This window comes from Myotis daubentonii, chromosome 15 (genome assembly GCF_963259705.1).
Source record: "Myotis daubentonii chromosome 15, mMyoDau2.1, whole genome shotgun sequence".
Classification (NCBI taxonomy): domain Eukaryota; kingdom Metazoa; phylum Chordata; class Mammalia; order Chiroptera; family Vespertilionidae; genus Myotis; species Myotis daubentonii.
Window position 1 is genome coordinate 55,552,421 of NC_081854.1, and position 22,435 is coordinate 55,574,855.

Consider the following 22,435-nt stretch of genomic DNA (forward strand, 5'->3'; position numbering starts at 1 on the left):
GCCACAGACATTTTTACAAGCTACCGTTCTTCTTTCTTTTTATTTTTTTTAAAAAAGTATGTTTTTATTGATTTTAGAGAGAGAGGAAGGGAGAGGGAAAGAGAGAGAGAAACATCGATGTAAGAAAGAAACACCCATCGGTTGCCTCCCATACGCACCCCTATTGGGGACTGAACCCGCAGCCTGGATATGTGTCCCGACCGGGAATCCAACTCGAGACCTTTTGGAGCACAGACCTTTCGGTGTACAGGACAATACTCAACCAACTGAGCCACACCGACCAGGGCCTTTCTTCTTTCTTTGTAGAGCAAATAACCTCCTACCACACATAGCTTAAAATAAATACCGTGTTTTTTCCGTATATAAGACGCCCCCATGTATATGACGTCCCCCACTTTTCTAATCCAAAATTAAGAAATCAATATTTTAAGCATTTTGCTGTTTTTCCTCTTAAGGCCTTCTTTTTTTTTTTGGCACCTTAAGGAGTTGTTCTTCCTGTTTTCTCCACGGTCTCATCATACACTCAGTGGGAGGAGGTCCAAATTGTCTCTCTGCAGCTCTATGTGGATGATCTTTTGCAGAGCTGATTGCATTCAGTTTTGAATTTTGCAGAGTAAGACCATCGCTTACCAGTATTTATCTTTTTACTTTTTGACATCTTTATGGGCTCAAAATGCTACGGTCCCTGTTGCATCTGTGCTCTCTCCACCTCCAATTATGGCATCAGCTGACATCAGTAACAATAAGGCTTGTGATTGGAGGAAGCCTGTTTGACCAGGTATGGGCAGCTACGCACCCGCGTGGCTCCCTCCTTGGCTGATTTCTGTGTATAAGAGGCCCCTCAATGGTCAGTCTAATGATTTTAGAAAAAAATAGCGTCTATACATGGAGAAATATGATATTCTTGATTCTCAGCCTAGAAATACTTACTAACCCTGAACATACAAGTGTTGTCTTTAAGTTGAGTTACATTAGGTCCATCTATTAAAAGAGGAGTGCGCTCCGAACTTCTAAACCCAATTAGATGTTGTGAAGTGTGATCATTTGTGCTCGGTGTATAACATGCAAGGAAAAGTGTTACTGGGAAGTGATTCATTTCCCTGGACCTTGTTCGTAACATAGATAATCTATAGTTATCTACTCTCTGGCTATATAAAAGACTAATATAATATGCAAAGTGTCCCCTCAGGAGTTCAACCGGAAGAACGGGAGTTTGATTGCTTGCTATGATGTGCACTGACCACCAGGGGGTGGCACAGAACATGGTGACCAGCAGCGGCGGGGTGCTGAGGGAGCAAGGGAAGAAGGAGGTGGGGAGGCGAGGGGAACTGTGAACCATCCAGTGGCAGCGTACTGGTGGTGAGGGAAGGAGGAGACAGGGAGAAGGGGAGGCGGGAAGGCAGGGAACCTGATCGGCCCTGATTGCTGACCGGGCCTAGGGACCTACCCGTGCATGAATTTCGTGCACCGGGCCTCTAGTCCTATAATATCGCCAGTACTCCCTGCTGGTTCAGGGACAGTAGACGCACTGCTTTCCGTCACGCAGATTCCCGAGGGAACCTGGCCTGGTGGCTCCGACAGTTCTTCAGGGATGAGGGTTACTCTCCATACCTTTGCCCCATTTTCTTTTGCTCACAGCACTTGCCACCCTTTGAAATGGTCTCTCTTGCCTGTCCTGTCCCTTACCTGTCTCATTTGCTGCTGTCCATCCTCAGGCCTGGAAGATTGCCTGGGTCGGAATACACTGTTGTTGGACTCACAATAAATATTCTATTTGTTGAATATATGAATGAGTGAAGGGGTGATGAGAGAATATTTCATTTGTTTCAGGAGCCTACCTTGACTACTAAATTAAACTGGAGGGGCAGGGGTTTCAGGTAGAAACAGCTGTAATAATGGAAATCCTCTTTAAAATTTTAATTTAGGACTGAATAAAATAATTTAGGAGCTGACTTCTTGGTAAAACAAAGGAGTTACAGGAGTAAGTGTTTTATGATAAACTCTTGAAATCTCCATTTTGCTAAGAAACTATTAATTAACTTTTAGGAAGACTGTGTCGGTATGTTTGATTATAACCCTGGGAGTAGTTATTAAGTAAAAATTATCTATTTCGGAGCAGAGATTTTGATGAAGTTACACTCTGTGGTATGTAGGGTCTGTAATTATCATTGGTGTGCTTTTGGCATAACTGTATTTGTTCCAAGGTCTATTTGGGTTAGAAAATACAGTATTTTTGCATAACTATTGATTGTTGTTAATTTGGAAATAAAGTCTTAACAATTGCTGTCAGACAGAACTAAGTAATTGAGCACAAAATTACTAGCCTGAATTTCATATTTGTAGGTCTCTGGTATTTGTTAATATAATGCAAGGTTTGTTTGTGTGTGTTTTTACTGATCATTGTCTAATTACTTCATTTTTCACCAAGTATTGATTAAAAAACTAGCGCAGTGAACATGTATTTAGTCACACTCTCTAATATGTTTGGGTTATTTGCTTCTTAATTAGATATTATCTTCCATTATGAAAACCTATCATTGGATCATTATTTGTAAAAGGAGATGGAACGTACATTAAACACAGTTGTCTATTAGATTTTACACATTTTTTAATGATAAAATCAACCCAGATGGAAGTAAGCACCATTGTAGTGAATAATAATAATAAAAAAGAATAGAATGATAATGGGGAATATTTAAATGTTTAAAAATCAAACTGAAAGCTTATATCTTGCCTTTGTCTAGGAAAGTTGTTTGCAAACCAGGGGGAGTTTACCCGCCAGGAGACATTTGCCAACTGTCTGGACAGTTTGTGTTTGTCACAGCCTGGTGGGGGAGGGGAGAAGTGCTAACAAAGCCGCTTCCCAAAGAATGACAATGGACAACATGAAAATGTCAATATATTGTGGAGCTTGAGAAACTCTTACCTAATACTAGCGGCCTGGTGCATGAAAATTTGTGCACTCGGGGGGTCCCTCCGCCTGGCCTGCACCCTCTTGCAGTCCGGGACTCCTCGGGGGATGTCCACCTGCCAGCTTAGGCCCGCACCCCTGGGGGATCAGGCCTAACCTGGCAGTCAGACCTCCCTCTGGCACCCCAGGAGGCCTTGGGGGATGTCCGACTGATGGCTTAGGCCCACTTTCTGTGGGGAGTGGGCCTAAGCCATCAGTCGGGCATCCTTAGTGCTGCTGAGGAGCCGTCAGCCTGGCTTGTGGCTGAGCAGAGCTCCCCCTGTAGGAGTGCACTGGCCACCAGGGGCAGCTCCTGCGTTGAGCGTCTGCCCCTTGGTGGTCAGTGCGCATCATAGCGATCAGTCGTTTCAGTCGTAATGCCATTAGGGTCAATTTGCATATTACCCTTTTATTATATAGGATCACGGGACAGAGGATGGAGTGAGACCATGAAGAGAGAATGAGGTTTCCCCAAACGATGAACAATTTAGAAAACGATGCGATGAACCTGACATATAAAATCTAATTGTGAAAAGGAGTAGAAAAAGGCTGTGAGGGTTCAACCCTTGTTGTTGGGTAGGAGAGGGGTGTCCTCGTATAATTCACTACTTGCTTTGCCTTTCCGTGATCATTGGTCATTTTTTTCAGGGTTGAATTTTAATAACTGAGAGGTAATGATTTATAAAAAGGCATTACATGTCTTAGGTTTTATCCTAAGAATGAGTAAGAAATGTGTATCCATGGTTATCCATGTCCTTATCGTGTCATTACAAGTAGGAAAAATGGTGAGCTATTTTGAAGGAGTATGTATGAATTATTCTTGCCTACACGTTGTCATAGTAAATTTATTAGTCCGTTCTAAATTACGTTTAATTAGAATAATGTTGAAACGAATGACAAGGTCATTTTCAAAGACAGGAGGATTGATATATTGGGTTCTGTGGCCTGGCACATAGTAGGTGCTTAATAAATATCTTTAAACTGAGCTGACATCTTTCTCGTTTTAACTGGAAATCCTAAGATCAAAGGGAACGTCTCTGCAAGGTTACTTTTTTAAGGAAAACGATTGGCGCTCTGAAGGATTGCCAAGTTCCCCAAGGCTGCTGTTAATAATCCGTGGCCCTAAAGGAACTTGGATCTCTGAAGAGGCATTTTCACCATGAATCTTCTTAGACCACCGGTTCTCAACCTGTGGGTCGCGACCCCTTTAGGGGTCGAACGACCCTTTCACAGGGGTCGCCTAAGACCATCGGAAAACACATATATAATTACATATTGTTTTTGTGATGAATCACTATGCTTTCACGATGTTCAATTTGTAACAATGAAATTGGGGGTCCCCACAACATGAGGAACTGTATTAAAGGGTCGCGGCATTAGGAAGGTTGAGAACCCCTGTCTTAGACTGTAATCTTCACACATGGCATGTTATTATCCGATAACGGTGGGCCGTGCAAAACACTAGCAGATTGTGATGCGTCGATTATGTGGTTGAGAGGTTACTAGGAAATATTTTAGATGCCCTGTGGGCAATAAGAAAGATAGGGCCAGCGTATATTTTTGTTTGTTTGTGTTTTTTGTTCTTTTGCATTTGAAAGCTACATGGATATCTCTATGTTTTGGCAAGGCCTTGGCCTCATCACCAGTATTTTTCAGGGGTGATTTTTCACTCTGTCTCCGCTGTAGAGGAACCCCATTTTTTTGTAGTGAAATGTTATGACAATCTCAATGTATAAAACAAATGACAATGGAGTTCCTTTTGTCAAAGGGAGGTTGTGGCCATGGAGAGCCCACAGATCCATTCGTCTCTCTCTTTGCCTCCACCATCGAGGCACCATACTGCTTGGAGCAGTTTCTCCGTGGGTGTCCGTGGGTAGCTGTGTGGCCCGGAGAATCACAATGATCTAAGAAGGGTGTAATAGCGCCTAATTCTGCAGGCTTTTTAGAGGGTTGACTCGGAGCATGCATGTGAGGCTTGGCACAAACCCTGGCACATCGTAACATCCAGTCAGTGTTCCTTTTTGGCTCAGTGAACCCTGGCCATGGGTCAGCAGCAGCTCCCAAGCAGTCAGGTCCACAGGAAAGGCATATGTAGCAGGTGAACCTCAGGGAGTGCTGGCTGGGGAAGCCAGGAAAGCTGACTGGTTGGCCTTCTGTTTGGCCTGAGATCCATCCGAAGTGCTCTAGGAGTGGGATGAGTCCATCAAGTATTGGTACGTGCTGATTTTCACAGGCATTGGGGTTAGAGAGCAGAATAACTCCTCTCTTAATGAGAGAGCGTGCACATCATACTGCCCAGTTTAATGCCAGGCCCGTTAAACTACTTTATTATTATACCGTCAGAATGGAGTTACTTAGCTTAAATGTGCTCTGGACATTGTAGATATCTGAAAACATTTAGATGGCAATCCGTCGGAAAGGACTTTTCAAAAGCGTTCTAAGAGGTGGACATGGAGAGTAAAATTAAGAATGAGATACCGCCCTGGCCGGCTTGGCTCAGTGGATAAAGCGTCAGCCTGCAGACCGGAAGGGTCCCGGGTTCGATTCCGGCCAAGGGCACATGCCTGGGTTGCGGGCTCGATCCTCAGTGCGGGGCAAGCAGGAGGCAGCCGATCAATGATTCTCTCTCATCATTGATGTTTCTATCTCTCTCTCCTCCCTTTCTCTCTGAAATCAATAAAGAAATATATAAAAAAAAAAAAAAAGAATGAGATACCTTCATTCCCAGTAGTTGGGGCACGGAAGTGACGTAAGCAAGCAAAGGTAGAACTTCAACAGAATGTGGAAGAGTGGACAGACAGCTCATGATTTCTAAGAGAAATAGCTAAATGTGCAGGAGAATGCTAAGAAAAAATGAGGACAAATTGATGATGTGAAATCCACTCTGTGAGACCAGTCTGCAGAGGGACGCACGCCAATAGAAGGCAGTATTTTAAGAGCAGTGGAAGGGAATATTGTCAGTGAGGCCGAGGAGCGTGGGATTGCTCTGATACATGTGACTCATTTCTCTGGGATTCCACAGGAACTTGATAACTCAAATTATTAAGAAAAGGAAAAATTGTATATTTTACTATTCAACCTTAGCAATGAACTACAGACTATTTTAACTACTTGTAGATCTTTTTTGTGTGTGTGTTTGTTTTAGATCTTTCACACTAAAGTATTTTAGTTTATTTATTTTGTTTCGTGTTTTTGTAAATGGAAAAGGTTAAACTGCTCCCCTCCTTCCTCCGGTCCTAGTCCTTGTAATGTAACCATTGTTAAACATTTGGATGTACACTTTTTTCCCCCTTTTTAAACAAAAAAGGGGTCTGTCCTCTATAATTATTTTGCAACTTGCTTTTTCACTTGCTATCTCTGAGATACCAGTCTAGGTCAGTGGTTTTGACTAAGAGCAATTTTGCTCCACACTGGGTGGGCACTATTTAGAGACATTTAAAAATATATGTGTGGGTGTTTTTTTTTTTTTTTTAAATTGATTTCAGAGAGGAAGGAAGAGGGAGAGAGAGAGAGAAACATCAATGATGAGACAGAATCATGGATCAGCTGCCTCCTGCATGCCCCACACTGGGGATCGAGCCCAGAACCTGGGCATGTGCCCAGGGAATCAAACTGTGACCTGGTTCATAGGTCGAAGCTGAACCACTGAACAATGGCCGGGCCACAGACGTTTTTGATTGTCATGACTGGTGGGGAGAGGGAGGGAGGTTGCTGCTGGCATCAGGGAGGTAGAGGCCAACGTTGCTATAAACATCCGATAATGCAAAAGACAGCCCCCCAAAAAAGACGTCTCTGGTCCAGTATGTTAAGGGTCAAGATTGCTCCAGGCCTATACATGCAAACCTCATTTCTTCTACTAGTTTCCTGTTGAGAGCTGTGGCTTCTTATTTAGTGGCCTTCCATAGACTTAATATTCCAAAACCCAGTGCTCCCGTTTAGTTATTTACAATCATCTGTTTCTGTATAGAACACAAAGCTAGCTTCTGCAGAAACGATTCCAAAGAGGCACAGCTCAGCATTCCCAGGCTGGGGTATACAGTTAGATTCTGGTCACTGAACATCTAGAGAATTCGGTTTCAGTAAAATCACAGGCCCACTTTAAATGGCAGGTTCTCAAGTAAGTCATTTGAAAAGCATGTCTTCATTTTTTGACTCTTTGGAATTAAAGAAAAAAAAAAAGAAAGCAAGCACTCTTACAGCCTCCCGTATGGCTGCCGAACACAGAAGGCTGGCTCTGAAGGGACTGCAGTGACTTTCCGAGAAGCGGACTCTGAAGATCTGTGCCTCCTTGTTATACATGCTGCTAAACACCCATTAGTACATGAAATCGTGGCGGGTGGAACAAGAGAAAACAAAGCAGGTTGAAGAAAGAAAAGAAAAAGGGATCTCCAATCCGAAAGGCGTGGAATGGCTTCCAGATGCCGGGGGCATTGTAACTCCGAATGGGAATGACCCTCTGGCCAACCACAGGGGTTTTTGCAGAAAGGGTGCCCTCAGGCAAACAGATGTTCACTGGGTGCTTGTCCAGCCCGCTCTCCACATGCCCGCTGCGTTCCTGGGAGGACTGGACAGAGAAGGAATTCTCCTCTCGGAACTGGGCCACGTGCAGTGGAACCAGAGCCATGTGTGTGAGGAGGGTGGCAAGCCCACCGGTGAACCGAAGTGGGGGGACCTCGGCTTCACCCCTTTCCGTGTCATCCGTTTCCTCAACAAGAAGCAAGAGGTCTAAGTCAATCTGAGAAAGACAGTTATCCCATGATCTCACTTATTTGTGGAATCTAATGAACAGAATGAATTGACCCACAAAATAAGACCCGAAGCCGGGATGCATGGAGCAGACTGACGTACCTCCATGTGGGGTCTGGGGGACGAGAAGAGATAAACCAAAGAACTTCTATACTGACATGCACAGCCCACGGGCACGGGCGATAGGGTGGTGAAGACCTGGGGGGTGGGGTGGGTAGGGGGTCAATGAGGGTAAAGTGGAGATACCTGTATACTATCAACAATAAAAAGTGTACATAAAAAAAGAAGCACGAGTTGGAAGTTTATTACTCCTGTGCTAATAGTCTATTTTAAATTATTCTTTTAAGTCATCCAGTGACACCTCTATAGTGACATAGACTCGGCTGGATAATTTGGGCTTTGTGCTTTTGACTTTTCAACTTTTTTAGCATGAGTCCTTACAGTTAATATATTAATAGAGACCATCATCCCGGGATGAGTCAGACCCATCAAAATTACAACTAGTTAAATCTGTCTAGGGAATTGCAAACATTATACATTCAAGGTATAATTGACATATATCATTAGATGCGACGCAGTACTATTAACTAGAGTCCCCACATGCTGTTCATCCCGTCCTGATGCCTTCCTTGCTTTATTACTGGAATCGGTACCCTTTGCCCCCCTTCACCCAGTTCGCCCACCTTCTGCTCCCCAGAAGTGCACTGACGTTTGGGGAAACTAAAGGAGTTTCCTCCGTTGCTGTTGCCTTTCCAGGACCAGAGCCACACCCAGGTGTCCCAGTACCGCCAGGATCCAACCTTGATCATGAGGTCCATCGTCCACATGACGGATGCCGCCCGCTCCGGGATCATGCCTCCCGCCCAACTCACCACCATCAACCAGTCTCAGCTCAGTGCCCAGTTGGGGTTGAACTTGGGAGGAGCCAGTTTGCCCCACACGTCTCCTTCACCTCCAGCGAGCAAATCGGCCACCCCCTCCCCTTCCAGCTCCATCAATGAAGAGGACGGGGATGACTCCAGCCGGGTAAGTTCACTGCTAAGTACAGAACCACCCAGGGAATTTGAGACTCCCCCCCCCCCACGCCTCCCCCCGGCTTCCTCATGTCTTTCAACTTCATTCATGGTGTCACCTTCTTTCTCTTCATGAATTTGTGTTGGCATTTAAATGAATGATGATTACTTTTTCCACTCTTTCACTTATTTCCTGTGTAACATGTATTCGACCAGAAGTTGGGAGCTCTGGCCTCTCCTACTAGTTGAGGGCATTGAGCAGGTTCATTTAACTCTGGTAGGCCTGATGTTCTGCGTATGCTAAAGGGAGGGCTCGCAGTAGACTTGTATGCTAAACATGCTTTGGTTCTAATGTAATGTTCACGTGGGGGAGTTTCATCCAGTTAGATGGCTGAGCTGCCACCCCATCTGATAACCTTACACCTTGGATGGTGTTTATCATTCATGACGTTCTAATTGTCTTACACCTTTGCGTTTGTCCTGGGAAGTGTGTATTATTTAATTATACATAGTTTGAAGTAAAAGCTTAGTTGCAGGTGTGGTTTTTCTGAATGCCTAGAAAAGTGTCCCGTTTCATTAAATTGACTTATTTTTAGGCCCTTCCTTATTCATGAGTTAGAGGTTGTACCCCTACTGTGTGCTTGGCATTTTACTTGGTTCTGATGAGATAAAGATTTGTAAGAGCTACTGCCCATGGGACTCCCCACTGGGGAGGAAGAGCCACGTTGAAAAGGAGCTGCAGATGTGATTAGCGTTGTAATGGATATACCCGGTGCCCTGACATTGTAATCCATTCTGCTTGGCCTGAGGATCACTTTATTGGGGAGCTGATATTTGAATTAGGTCTAAGAGGATACATAAAAGTCTGTGAGGCAGAGGAGAGAGGCCAGCCCCCGGTAGACAGAGTAATGGAAGCACATTGGAATTTATGGCCATCATGAACAGTGTGAGATGAAGGAGGAAAGATAGGAGTTGGAGAAAGACACGGTTCAAATGTGGTAGCCTTTCTCTTGTGGGTAGTTGAGGGCTGATTAATTATTTGCATAGTGGGATGGTAAAAGCAAATCTAGGCTTTGGAAAGATAACTCTGGCTATCTATAGAATGCGTCACAGAGGGCGGGACTTGAGAAAAGGGAACCAATGAGAAGACGCTTTCTATGCAGTGTGTCATGTTAGCACAGGAAGGAGTGGACTGGAGGTGCCAGACCAGTGAGACGCTGCAGAGGGAGAGTCATCGGGTTTGGGGACCCACAGGAGTTTGAAGGAAGAAGGAGAAAAATGGGTTTTAGTTTAAGAGCCACCATGCATGTCAGTAAATGGGAGGGTCACCCCAGAAACTCAGGCGTGTTATTTTTTTTCCGCCTGATGGGGAAGGTGAAAGTTTGGCATGTGATGGGTTGAACTTGAGACGCGTATCGTTGAGTCTAGAACTCAGCTCATTGGAAGTGGAACTACAGACTTGGGACCCTCAGCGCATAAACATGAAGACATGGGAGGAATCAAGAATTCCTACAAGTGTCCACGGAGCAAGTCAAGGCCAGTACCCGGAGCCTCATTTATTTTTAAGTAGCAAATGGAAGAAGAGAAGTTAGAGAAGACGGAGAGGATGAGAACAAGGTGCAGGGAGAGTCCTGTTGTAGGGATTTCAAGAGGGAGGGTTTGGTCGATGGCATCCTGTTAACACCCATTGGACTCAGGGCAGGCAAATGCTCTAACAGTCTCTGCTCACACAAGGACTTCAGTGAGGTGAAGTCAGAAATAACGATGAAAGAAACCAAGGGGTGTCAAGGCACAGCTCAGTGATAGATGGTCATTACCCAAGCCCGATGGACACCTTTCACTTCACTCCTGTTTCTGCTGATGTTAATACTTACCTCCGTGCCAGGCTGAAATTGTCTTGTCTACAGGGAAGTTTTTCTGTGACTCCTAAGCTTGCTCCATTTTAAGCGACCGTCTATGTTTTATGTAAAGACCAGGAAAAAATCCAGTTTCCATTTTAAGCAATTTAGCTGGGAAAGGAAGATTAATTTTATCATTGATTATGCCTTTGGAGTAAAGCTATTTCTTCACCTTTCCCAACCTTTTTGATCAACTACAAAAAAGTTTCTTTAGGAGAGTTCATTCTGAGCTTTTATTTAAATGGGTGAGATTCTTCATTTCTCGTTTGTTCTTAAAAGGGAATGGCGGTGAGGGCAAGTCAAGTTTATCCAAGAAAGATGCTAAAAATTGTCAACATTTGAATGTTGTTTTTCAAAGAATGAAATTGGATGCCTCTTATTTGGAAAAAGCTGCCCTGGAAATTAATTAAATCTTGCCATTGGTTAGAGTATTGTTGGCACAAACAGTGCTACATGCCCCCTCCTCCTCCCTAGGAAAAGAATACAGAAGCCTGACTCAATTAGAAATATATATATACTAAAGTAATATTTTCTCATTGAAGGAAAACTTGGCTTTAATTGAAGTTCTGTCTAAAAGGCATCTGACTCCTCTGCAAGTTCAGATTCATTAACTAGAGCTAAACAAGTCTCACTTACTCTGAGAATTTAGAAAAAAAGACTGTGCGGCCTATAAACTTTTGCTGGGTTAATTGTGTGAGTTATCCAAGCTGGCCTTTTGAGGGAAAGGTGAAATATGGCTTACCGCCATCTGAAGTATGTGCGGTGCTTGCGTAAAGGGTGGACGTTGTTACCTCTCAAATAGTGCCAACAGTAAGTTCACCTGGGAGTAGGCTAGCGATTTCCCAACACTTGGGGATTCCACGCTCTCACAGACACTCTATGTACCCCGTTTCCTCCCCAAGAATTTTAGTAGTTGGGTTAAGTTCCAAATGCCCCTCATCCAGAAAGTAATGATACTCTTGGCAAATCTGAATGAAGGTTTAAGACCCAAGGCCATAAAAAGCCAACCTGTTTGTAGCTTGAATCTATCTCTGCTGATCTTGCCCCAGGCTGGCTTTTAAGACAGCTTTTGGTCAAACATGTCCACATTCTTGATGAAGTCGCTGCAAAATGATCCCCGGTGTAGTCACATGATAATCTAAGGGGATGAAACAAGGTTGACCCATCATTTCGCCTGCATCTCTGATGAGTATAGAATATTTGGAATCCGGTGGTGGTAGCAGAGGAGTCTGGAAGTCCATGGTTTATATGGTTGCCGGGCTGTATCCATATCATTTCTAGGAGCTCATATTGGGAATCTGTGTGAGCACCTGTGTGGCAGTATTATTCTGGGCAAGCTTGTTTACCACCTATATATATAAAAGCCTAAGCGACCGAATGACCGGTTGACCAGTCGCTATGACGTGCACTGACCACCAGGGGACAGTGGATAGGATTGGGCTCTCTCCTGTCTGGATGGGGCCTGTGGGGAGGGGGCTGAAACTGGCTATCTGACATCCCCCAAGGGGTCCCGGATTGCGAGAGGGTGCCAGCCAGGCCGAAGGACCCCACCGGTGCACGAATCCATGCACCGGGCCTCTAGTATATAATAAAAATCTTCTTGATCTTCTTTTTAGCCGTGATGAGTTTAAGATCCACTATTGCCCTATCACAGTTTTTTAATTCTGAGAAGGGTATCAGTTTCCTTTCTATCTCCCATTAAAGGAGTTTTGACGTGCATTTCTCATTCTCCTCTTCTTTAGAAAGTTAATGTTTTAGAAAATAAAGATGACCTTATCCTTATTGTACAATCTTAGGGGTTGTGGCTAATTTCTAGTTGAGTTTCCGGAGACCTGTTAATAAAGTAACACTCTGACAAAATAAAAAATCAGCCTCCAAAAAAAAAATAATCAATTCAGACCCATCCTACATATGGCATGTGACTATGGCAAGGGACCTCATTTAAAATATCTGAATAGGATTGACATCCTGAATGTTACTTAGGTTTACTTTTAAAACCCCTGAAAAAGTGAGATATTTTGTTTATGCATATATGTGTAGCCTTAGTGTGTGTGTGTGTGTGTGTGTGTGTGTGTGTGTGTGTGCGCGCGCGCACGTGCACAGGGATGGAGGGAGGGAGAGAGAGAGCGCGCATTGCCTGGTATGGAGGGTTATTTTTCATTACTCATAACTGCTATTTAGAGCATATGTTGTAACTAGATTGGAGATACCTTGGGATCTCATTAATCAAAGTTCTAAATGCTAATCCCTGCTGTCCAGTGAACTCTAAGCAAATCTGCCCCTCCCCCGCTCTGCCTGGTGGCTCATCTGTGGGTGATGCTTCCCAAAACCTTAAAAGAACAATTGCGGACCCGAGTAGTAGGTCTTGCTGCAAAGACATGCCAGGCAGTGAATTTTCTTCGTGCTTTGCAGGCCGTCGGGGAGAAAAGAGCGGCTCCAGATTCTGGCAAGAAGCCCAAGACTCCAAAGAAAAAGAAAAAGAAAGATCCCAACGAGCCCCAGAAGCCAGTGTCCGCATATGCCCTGTTTTTCAGGGACACACAGGCTGCCATTAAAGGCCAGAACCCCAACGCCACCTTTGGAGAGGTCTCAAAAATCGTGGCATCCATGTGGGACAGCCTTGGAGAGGAACAAAAGCAGGTAAGACAGAGCTCCGTGGTGGCCACAGGGCTAAAATGTGGCCGGGGTGTTCCTTACATCTTTAATTTAAAAAAACAAAACATCCTCACCTGAGGATGTTTTTATTTTTAATTTTTATTGATTTTAGAGAGGGCGGGGTGAGAGAGAGAGAGAGCAAACATCAACTAGTTGCCTCCTGTACATGCCCTGAGCAGAGATCGAACCCGCAACCTGGGTATGTGCCCTGAGGGAGTCAAACCTGCAACCTATTGGTGTACAGGATGATGCTCCAACCAACTGAGCCACCTAGCCAGGGCTCCTTACATCTTTTTTTAAAAATAATACTTTTTATTAATTTTTTAGAGAAAGAGGAAGGGAGTGGGAGAGAGAGAAACATTGTTGTGATTGCATAACATCAACTGCCTGCCTCCTGCACACCCCCTACCAGAGACCAAGTCCATAACCTTTGCATGTGGCCTGACCGGGAATCGAACCAGGGACCTTTTGGTGCATCGGACGATGATGCTCCAACCCACTGAGCTGCACCTCCAGGGCAATATCTTTTCTGAGTGAATATGTTCATTTAATATGATCACTTCCCACAAAATCCTTTCTAAACTATGGAATGGAAAACACACACACACACACACATAAATATATATGAATATATGAACACAACCCATGCTCCAGTTATATGGATTCCTCAGTTCCTATAAGGATGCGTGATCTGAACCCATTCAGAGGAGAGTTGGAGGAAATCTAGGCAGTACCCTCCAAGCATACACTTTTGATTTTAATCTCTTCATTTTAAATAATGTGGACTGTTTTCCCCCTTTGTTCAAAAAGGGTACCACAAAGCCACAAGGTGCAGCCCACTTGCCTGTTCGGTGATCATCTTTCTGAACTCGCATGCTATCCTAGTGGGTTTCCTAACTTTGAAGCCGTCCCTGCGTGTCTCATTATTTTCCCCAGGCATTTGAAATTTTATGCCAGGTTCATTTGAAAGCTTGGCAGTGTGAGAGGTATTGGGAGATTAGCCAGGCTGGTGGGAGCTACTTCCTTTGGGCCTGGTCCCTCCTCCTTCTCCCTGCAACTCCTCCACACAGCCCAGAAAAGAAAGGCTTCCCTGGGAGTCAGTCCTCCCCTGGCTCCTTGCCAGGAAACGCCAATGACCATTAATAGGAGTTAACTGGAAGAATAGACCCCTATTCGTAAAAACATAGAATAATTGTTTCAGGGTTGGGGAGTGGAAAAGCCTTGATTTTTTCCTTTCTTGACAAATCATGATATCATTTTTACCAGCTGGTTTTGTTGGGAGGGTGCAACTGCAGAAGTTGCCTGTGCATTTGCAGTGTGTAGCAGTCTGATTTTCTACCCCAGACATGTAACCTGAAGGTTCTGGCTAATGGCTTCACCCAACTTTTCAACTCCGGGGAGAAAGATAGGCTTTGGTCTAATACGTAGCCATCAGGTCATTGTTAGGAAAAGAAGCCCAAATCATATGGAATATGCTGGGAAGTGTTTATGCAACTCATGCATCTCACTAATGGAAATCTCCCAACTTTTACTATGTACGGCTTTTCTTCTCTGCAAAAGAAAACCGAGGTCCAAAGGTCTCCATCCTTTCTGTCTTCACACACTCTACCCATTGTTGGTGTTTTGTTTTTTTTTGGTTTTTTTTAAATACACTTTTATTGATTTCAGAGAGGAAAGGAGAGGGAGAGAGAAATAGAAACATTAATGATGAGTGAGAATCATTGATCAGCTACCTCCTGCACACCCACTACTGGGGAACGAGCCTGCAACCCAGGCATGTGCCCTCGACCGGAATCGAACCAGGACCCTGCTGTCCACAGGCCAACGCTCTATCCACTGAGCCAAACCAGCCAGGGCCGGTTATTGTTGTTTTAATTCTCTGATTTAGAAATGTGTGTGAGGGAAAGAAGACATTGATGGAGAAACTCGTTACTTTTTAAAAAATGTATGTATTGATTGATTTCAGAGAGGAAGGGAGAAGGAGAGAGATAGAAACATCAATGATGAGAAAGAATCATTGATTGGCTGTCTCCTGCATGCCCCCTACTGGGGATCAAACCCCACAACCTGGGCGTGTGACCAGGAATCGAACCGTGACCTACTGGTTCATCGGTCAACTATCAACTACTGAGCCACACTGGCTGGGAAAACTTGTTACTTTTTATAATTTCAACCATTTGCAGCAAATGTTATGCTTACTTCCTTAGTTACTGCCTTCGCATGAGACCCTCCTCTGTTACTCTCAAAGAGTCTACGCTACACCCTGAGATCTTTTTCTCATTTGCCACAGTAAACATCAAAACTGTGTTCCAGTGAGGGTGGCTGGCTTTTGTGTTGAGGTGTGTGTGTGTGTGTGTGTGTGTTTGCACTGATCAAAGCCAGGGAGACCAGCTTTTTATGTGAGTTAATGTGATTAGGTCACGTTGTGACCTACATTGCACAACAGTTATTTCGTGGTTCAGAACGGGTGGTGCTAATTGTGGCCTTCCGGCAGGTGTATAAAAGGAAGACGGAAGCTGCCAAAAAGGAGTACCTGAAGGCCCTGGCCGCATACAGGGCCAGCCTCGTGTCTAAGGTAAGCCTGTGCCGGGGGGCCGGTCTCTGAGAGGTACAAGGTTGAAAACAGCACCCCCCTTCCCCGCCAGCATTGAACACATAAATGCAACTCACCTCAGATCTGACCGAAAAGGCCTCTTGAACAACTCACGCATTTATTTGTTTCCATTAAGGAGTCCTGGCATGGTGGCATGAAAAATACGATAAATTCAAGTAATTTCAGCTGCTGAATCAAAATTGTTGCCAAAGGATTCACTGGTCTCTAGATGTGTGGCGAAGGCATTTAGACAAATTTGAAATGGCCTCTTATTCTTTCGTTGAAGTCAGAGACGGGGCTGTGTGTCACTGTCCTCTGTTTAAGCTGGGAGGCTTGTCTGTCTTGCAATGTTGGTCATCATGTCATAAGTCCGCCAGTGATTTCATTATTGCAAGAGGGGAGGTTGCATTTTTTGACCAAATATAAATTTATATTTATATCATATAAATAAATAAACCTCATGGTTATTTAAAATAAAACTATGCTCCCGGCACTGAAAAATAAAGACATGTGTATGTATTATACGCCGAGTATACAATGGACCCTGATGTATTATAAAGTCCCCCAACATCCCAAAGCAAATGTCACTCTAGATTATTATTACCTTGATCCAAAAGGAGCCTGAGCTATTACATTATATGATTTTAACATTTAATTAACTTTGTCTTCAGCCTCCCTAGAATTTAGAGAGGCTTTGGGGAGATTAAATTGAGCTAAGGGTTTTTATCTTGATGTATGTCCCCTGGCAAGCAGGGATTCCACTTCTTGTCATTGGTTTTGCCTGCAGTCCCACTCGGGGCCTCAGGGCGTGGTAGGTTGCAAGGCTGTTTGAAAGGGTGTACCCTGTTTTTTCTCTTCGAGTTGTCTCTCCTTTTATGTTAAAATCTACCATGCTCAGCTGCTCAGAATCAGAGCAAGAGCGGTCCTCCTGCCTGGGACAGCTGGTGGGACACTTGCCACTTCGTTCGAAGGAGGAAAAGCAGTCTAGGTCAATAGCCAAACCTTTTTTCCTGGAAGATACACATTGAAAGATAGGGCACCCACGTGACGGTCACTCCTGTGCGGAATCTAAGCAACAAAATAAACTGATGAACGGAGTGGATCCAGAGACATAGAAGCATGGAACAGAGTGCAGAATTTCGTAGGGAAGGCGGTAGAGGGTAGGGGATGGGAAGAGAGCAACCAAAGACCTTATATGCATCTATGCATCACCCATGGACACAGACAATAGGGTGGTGAAGGGCTGCGGTGGGGGGTGGGGGCGGGCTGGAGGGGATCACTGGGGGGAAAGGGGGACATATGTAATACTTTGAACAATAAATCATTATTTAAAAAAGAAAGAAAGCTAGGGTACCTGTTCTGGCCTCAGATTTGTCATTTGCAGAAAACAACTGAATGTGGGCCGTCGCTATTCAGAATTGAGTGCGGTCCACGGCCATTAGGGGGAGGGAAGTGAGTAAGGATGTTTACGCACTTGCTCAGGGGGGCATTTGTGCACACACTCACCCCGAAGCAGGGAGAGGTGATCTTGGTGCTTCAGAGCGTGAGCCACTGACCGCAGGTGGCTATCAGCCCAGAGCCAGTGACTCACTGAAAGGCACTAAGGAAATCACGGCCATGCTTGTGCGCATCAACTCTGCGGCTGGCTTAGAAGGGAAACGTTAAATGTGACACATTGGGTGCTAGAAACTAGCTTCGGAAATATGTATTTAACGGGATTCCGTGACTCTGAACAGTCAATCAGATGGGATGTTAAAAGAATCAATCTAGAATATTGTTTGTTGGTGCGGTTTAAGGGGTTCCTAAATTTACATTCAGAGACCTGGCGGGCGGCTACAATAGTCCTCGAGGTGTAAGTTCAGAATAACTTCAACCCAGGCAGCACGTGTGAAACAGGGGCTAACATGCTGATCTCACATAGCAGGAAGCAGCGTCTCATTGTACAGCATGGTGATCAGCCCGCCCCTGAAGAACTGGGTCTGTTTTGGGACCCCACAATTTAAAGAGGAATGGCGATCAGTTGAAGGGCCCCCCCAGAGGGGGGCCTCAAACGATGATGAGGACTGAAAACCAAGTCATCGAAAGACACAAGGAAGCAGATGACGGTAGTCTTCAGATGTGAAGGCCGTCATGTGACGGAGGCCAGAGTTTCACCTCTGAGTCTGACACAGAGCTCGTCCAAGGAGTGAGGTTCTGGGGAGCATGCGTTCAGCCTCCCCGTGAGCCACGACAAGGAGGGTGGCGTCATATGTGCGTATAACTTGTGTCTCCGCCTTCGGAGCCCAGGACTCACTCTCTTATGATGTGACTACTGTCACTTTCAGTTTCCATAGCAGCCAGAACATTAATGGAGGCTTACTGTTCAGTGATACCACGCATTCAAACAGAAGCCTCAGCGATGGCTTTTCCTACACTGAGTGACTGTCTGTACCAGCGATTTCCAACCAGTGTGCCGTGGCACACGGGGGTGCTGCAAGAATTGTTAAAACACGCAATACTTGGCTTTTATTCAGGGGCACCAACCTCTCTTCTCTTAGACTGTCAAATAAAAAAAATGACAACAGCCCTAGTTGGGTTGCTAAGTGGTTAGAGCATCAGCCTGCAGACTGAAGGGTCGTGGATTTGATTCTGGTTAAGAGCACGTACCTCAGTTGCAGGCTCAATCCCCAGCCCCAGCAGGGGCATGTGCAAGAGGCAACCTATCAATGTGTCTCTCTCACATCGATGTTTCTCTCTCTTTGTCCCTCCGCCTCCCTTCCACTCTTTCTAAAAAAAAAAAAAAAAAAAAAAAAATCCTTGGAAAAAATATCCTCAGGTGAGGATTAACAAAAAAAAGAAAAAGAAAAAAATGACAGCCAACACAATAATAGCCGTCCAGTGTGAATGAATCAAAATTATACCTTTTTTTTTTTGTCAGATCAGCAAAAACTATAGTTTTTGGTGTGCTGCGACTTTTAGTAATAGTTTTTGTGTGCCAGGAGATGAAAAAGGTTGGAAATCGCTAGTCTGTACCTATCAGGTCACTTGTCAGGTTCCTTCTAAGAGTAGATTTTTATAAATCCGAGTGATAAAAATGCAGACGTAAACATTCAAAATCATTTAAAAAGAGTGGGTATCAGCTCGATGGCTCCATGGTGACGCCAATACCCTGTCTCCCAAACCTTCTAGTTCTGTGAAGGATAAGGAGGAAATATAGTCTTTAAGAGGAATCACTGCAATCCCTGTTGCATCAGTAAAATATATATTTTTGAGGCGGTAATTCTGTGTTTTCGGTGCAGAGCATAATAGGTAGTTTCTCTCTAGGCTGAGCCCCAGCTGGGTTGTTTATAACAGGTTACTCAGTCACAGGAGTTTCAAACATCCTTCCCTCATCCGTGGCTGCTTTGGTAAATTCCGGAACTCTTTGCAAATACTTGGTAAACTAAACCACTTCTCACACTGTAAAGTACTTCAATGGAGTACCTCTAAGGAATTCAGGTATGTTGTTCTTATATCCAAGTGAGCCCTGTTCTACAGTAATCACACACATACCTGGCTTTGGTGTTTTCTGGTAGCTGTGGTTGTTAATAAAAGCTGCTAACATGTACTCAACGCTTCCCGTGGGCCAGGCACTGTTCAAAAATGCCTCACGCATATGATTTCATTCTCACGACCTCTACACAAGGCAGATACCATTTCATAGACAAGGACACGGAGGAACAGCCGGATGAATTAATTTGCCCCAAATCACAGAGATCTGAAGTCATAGCGGTAGATTGGTACTCAGGCAGTCTGTACTCCGTGTCAATATTAGGTGGAGAGGTTAGTGCCGACTTACATGCTGAAGAATCGTTGCTCTTCAATATGTGTATCAGTCATCTATCCCTACAGCATAGCTGCGTAACAAGCAGCTACAAAGCCAGGGACTTCAGAAGGTAAGGGTTGATCTCAGAGAGTGCCAGTTAGCTGGTTGGTTCTTCAGATTGAGGGCATGGTGGGCAGGATCAGCTAGTTCTGCTCATCTCTTGACAACGCCTATGGAGGTGCAGGGTCAGGGTGAGGGGGGAATGGACTCATTCCCATAGGTGGCAGGCAGTTGGCGGGCTCTTGAGTGGGGTAACTGGGCCATGCACGTGTCATTGCACTTGGCAGTGGTAGTTCTGAGAGGTAGTGTGTGTGGACGGGTACAAGGCCCCTTGAGACCTTGCTTCCACCACATTCCGTCCAGCAGAGCAGAGGCACAAGGCCGGCCCCAGGCAAGAGGGGGGAAATGTGATTCTATCCCTGGGACGAGCTAAAAAGCCACACGCAAAGGGCTTAGGGGCGGGGGAGCATGCATCGTGGCGGCCATCCTGAAAAGAATGCTTAACTCTGTTAACGGCGCGTGCATTTTCATACTTGGGACTTTCCCTCCCGGAATGCAGGCGGCCGCTGAGTCGGCGGAAGCCCAGACCATCCGTTCTGTTCAGCAGACCCTGGCGTCCACCAATCTGACATCCTCCCTCCTCCTCAACCCTCCGCTGCCTCCGCACGGGGCGGTGTCGGCGGCGGCCGCGCCCCAGGCCCTGCAACAACAGTCGCTGCCCCGCTCCATCGCTCCCAAGCCCTTACCCATGAGACTGCCCATGAACCAGATCGTCACGTCGGTCACCATCGCGGCCAGCATGCCGTCGAACCTTGGGGCGCCGCTGATCAGCTCCCTGGGCGCGGGCCTGGTGGGCTCGGCGTCCGCCACGCAGGTGAGCCCGTCTGTGCAGACCCCGCAGCAGCAGCAGCAGCTGCAGCAGATGCACCAGCAGCTCCACCAGCAGATGCAGCAGCAGCACTTCCAGCAGCACCTGCAGCAGCAGCTCAGCCAGCAGCAGCTCCAGCAGCAGCTCAGCCAACAGCAGCTCCAGCAGCAGCTCCAACAGCAGCTCCAGCTGCAGCAGCTGCAACACATGCAGCACCCGTCGCAGCCCTCGCCGCGCCAGCACTCGCCCGGCAGCGCCCCGCAGATGACCTCCCCCGTGCCCGCCATCGGGAGCCCCCAGCCGGCCTCCCAGCCGCAGCACCAGTCGCAGATACAGTCCCAGACACAGACTCCAGTGCTCCCGCAGGTCAGTATTTTCTGAAGACGCGCAGCCAGCCAGTGGCAGGCGGACGGATGGGCGCGTGGAGGCCGGCAGAGGGTCCACTGTCCGCGGCGTAGACTGGGCAGTCGGTGTCGGCCCTGCGGACGCGCATCACAGATCCCATGGTCCTCTGAAGTGTCTATTAGATAGGCAATAAGAACAGCGTAGCTGAGCATCCTCCTCTAGCTGACTCGAAAAGCCACTTGGGTTTTCACAAGAAAAGCTGTGCTCTGTTATGTGATGCCTTTTTTTAATTTATTCAGGCTGTACCTACGATATGTGAATCAAACCGTTTCATGAATCCTGGAACCTACCAAGGACAACACAGGGGCCTCTCTGAGTCACAGGACATGGCCTTATGTCTCCATTTAAGTGACTGGACCGTACTTCCAGGTGACGGGAACTCATGAAACCCCCCCCCCAAAAAAATTAAAAGCACAGTTGTAACTACCTGAATAGGAAGATATTCCCGTGTCATACAAACATTGGTATGACATGAATCGTCGATGGCATTTTTTTTTGTCATAAAAAAATAATAATAATGTAAATCACAGACTTTTGCCAAAGGTCTTATTTTTTTTTTCCTAAATATCTCCAGAAAAAGAAAAAAAAGCAAGTGATGAGATTCAAGTATTGACTCGTTTCCACTTTTTACCCACGACTTCTCCAAATCGAACAATATCTATGACCACTGTTAGCCCATTGTATCCATTCCAATTAGAGGGAAAGAATGTGAATATTATATTCTGTGTTTTGAGTGACAAGTTTCGAAAAATAAAAACACTGTATTTTTAAAAGGGAAATGAACTTAAATGAAAGCAGTTATTACAAAAGTTAAGATTTAAAAAAAAAAAAAAGCGAGAGTTTTTATTATGATGTAATACCGGTAGAATATTTAACAGGCCCACCACAGCTGAATAATCAGTGTAAATATTTTCTTTCCAAGTTGTACGTTTTCCTATCATGTGTTGTAAAGTTTTCATAAATGAGGCTTTAACGTAAACACTGGTGACACAAACCATTCATTGCTACGTTGCTTATTGTGTTTTTACGCTGTTTTATACTTTTTTATGAGTTACGATAGCAGCAATTGAGTTGTTTGTATTTTGCTTAACTAAAACAACAAAAAAAAATGCTTTTATCTTGCTATAGAATAAACACATTTCAGTAAAGACCGTGGGCTGTATTTTGATGCAACAACCCGGAAACTGTTCACTTTTCCAATAAAATGATCTGTCACGTTTCCCTTTTGGTTCCTTGAATACGTGTCTCAGGGGGAAGTAGGCCACGGACCAGCTTGTACTGGAACTCAAGATCGTCTCCCATTTGCAACCGGAAAGGGGATATCAGAGTGAAGGGTGTGGACGGCCTGGCCCCAAACGAGGGCCCTTGAAAAAAAAAAAACACAAAGCAACAAAACATACTTTGGAAATGGTTTTGTGATGATGTTTTTGTTAAGGGGCAAGGGTGGAAGGTAAGTAGAGAGG

The 22,435-nt window shown here is 45.2% G+C and overlaps 1 protein-coding gene across 2 annotated transcripts in view; it reads left to right on the plus strand.

The window, feature by feature from the left end:
• TOX3 (TOX high mobility group box family member 3) overlaps positions 1–22,191 on the plus strand; it is a 102,116-nt gene extending 79,925 nt beyond the window's left edge. The window contains exons 4-8 of one of the 2 annotated variants that reach the window (XM_059668063.1): positions 8,453–8,722; positions 13,020–13,247; positions 15,757–15,837; positions 20,259–20,933; positions 21,212–22,191. In XM_059668063.1, the coding sequence (XP_059524046.1) occupies positions 8,453–8,722; positions 13,020–13,247; positions 15,757–15,837; positions 20,259–20,933; positions 21,212–21,358 (1,401 nt within the window). In that variant the 3' untranslated portion in view covers positions 21,359–22,191. Of the gene's footprint in view, positions 1–8,452; positions 8,723–13,019; positions 13,248–15,756; positions 15,838–20,258 lie in introns of both variants that reach the window. The other variant, XM_059668064.1, reaches the window with a different exon arrangement.
• The last annotated feature ends 244 nt before the right edge of the window (positions 22,192–22,435 follow it).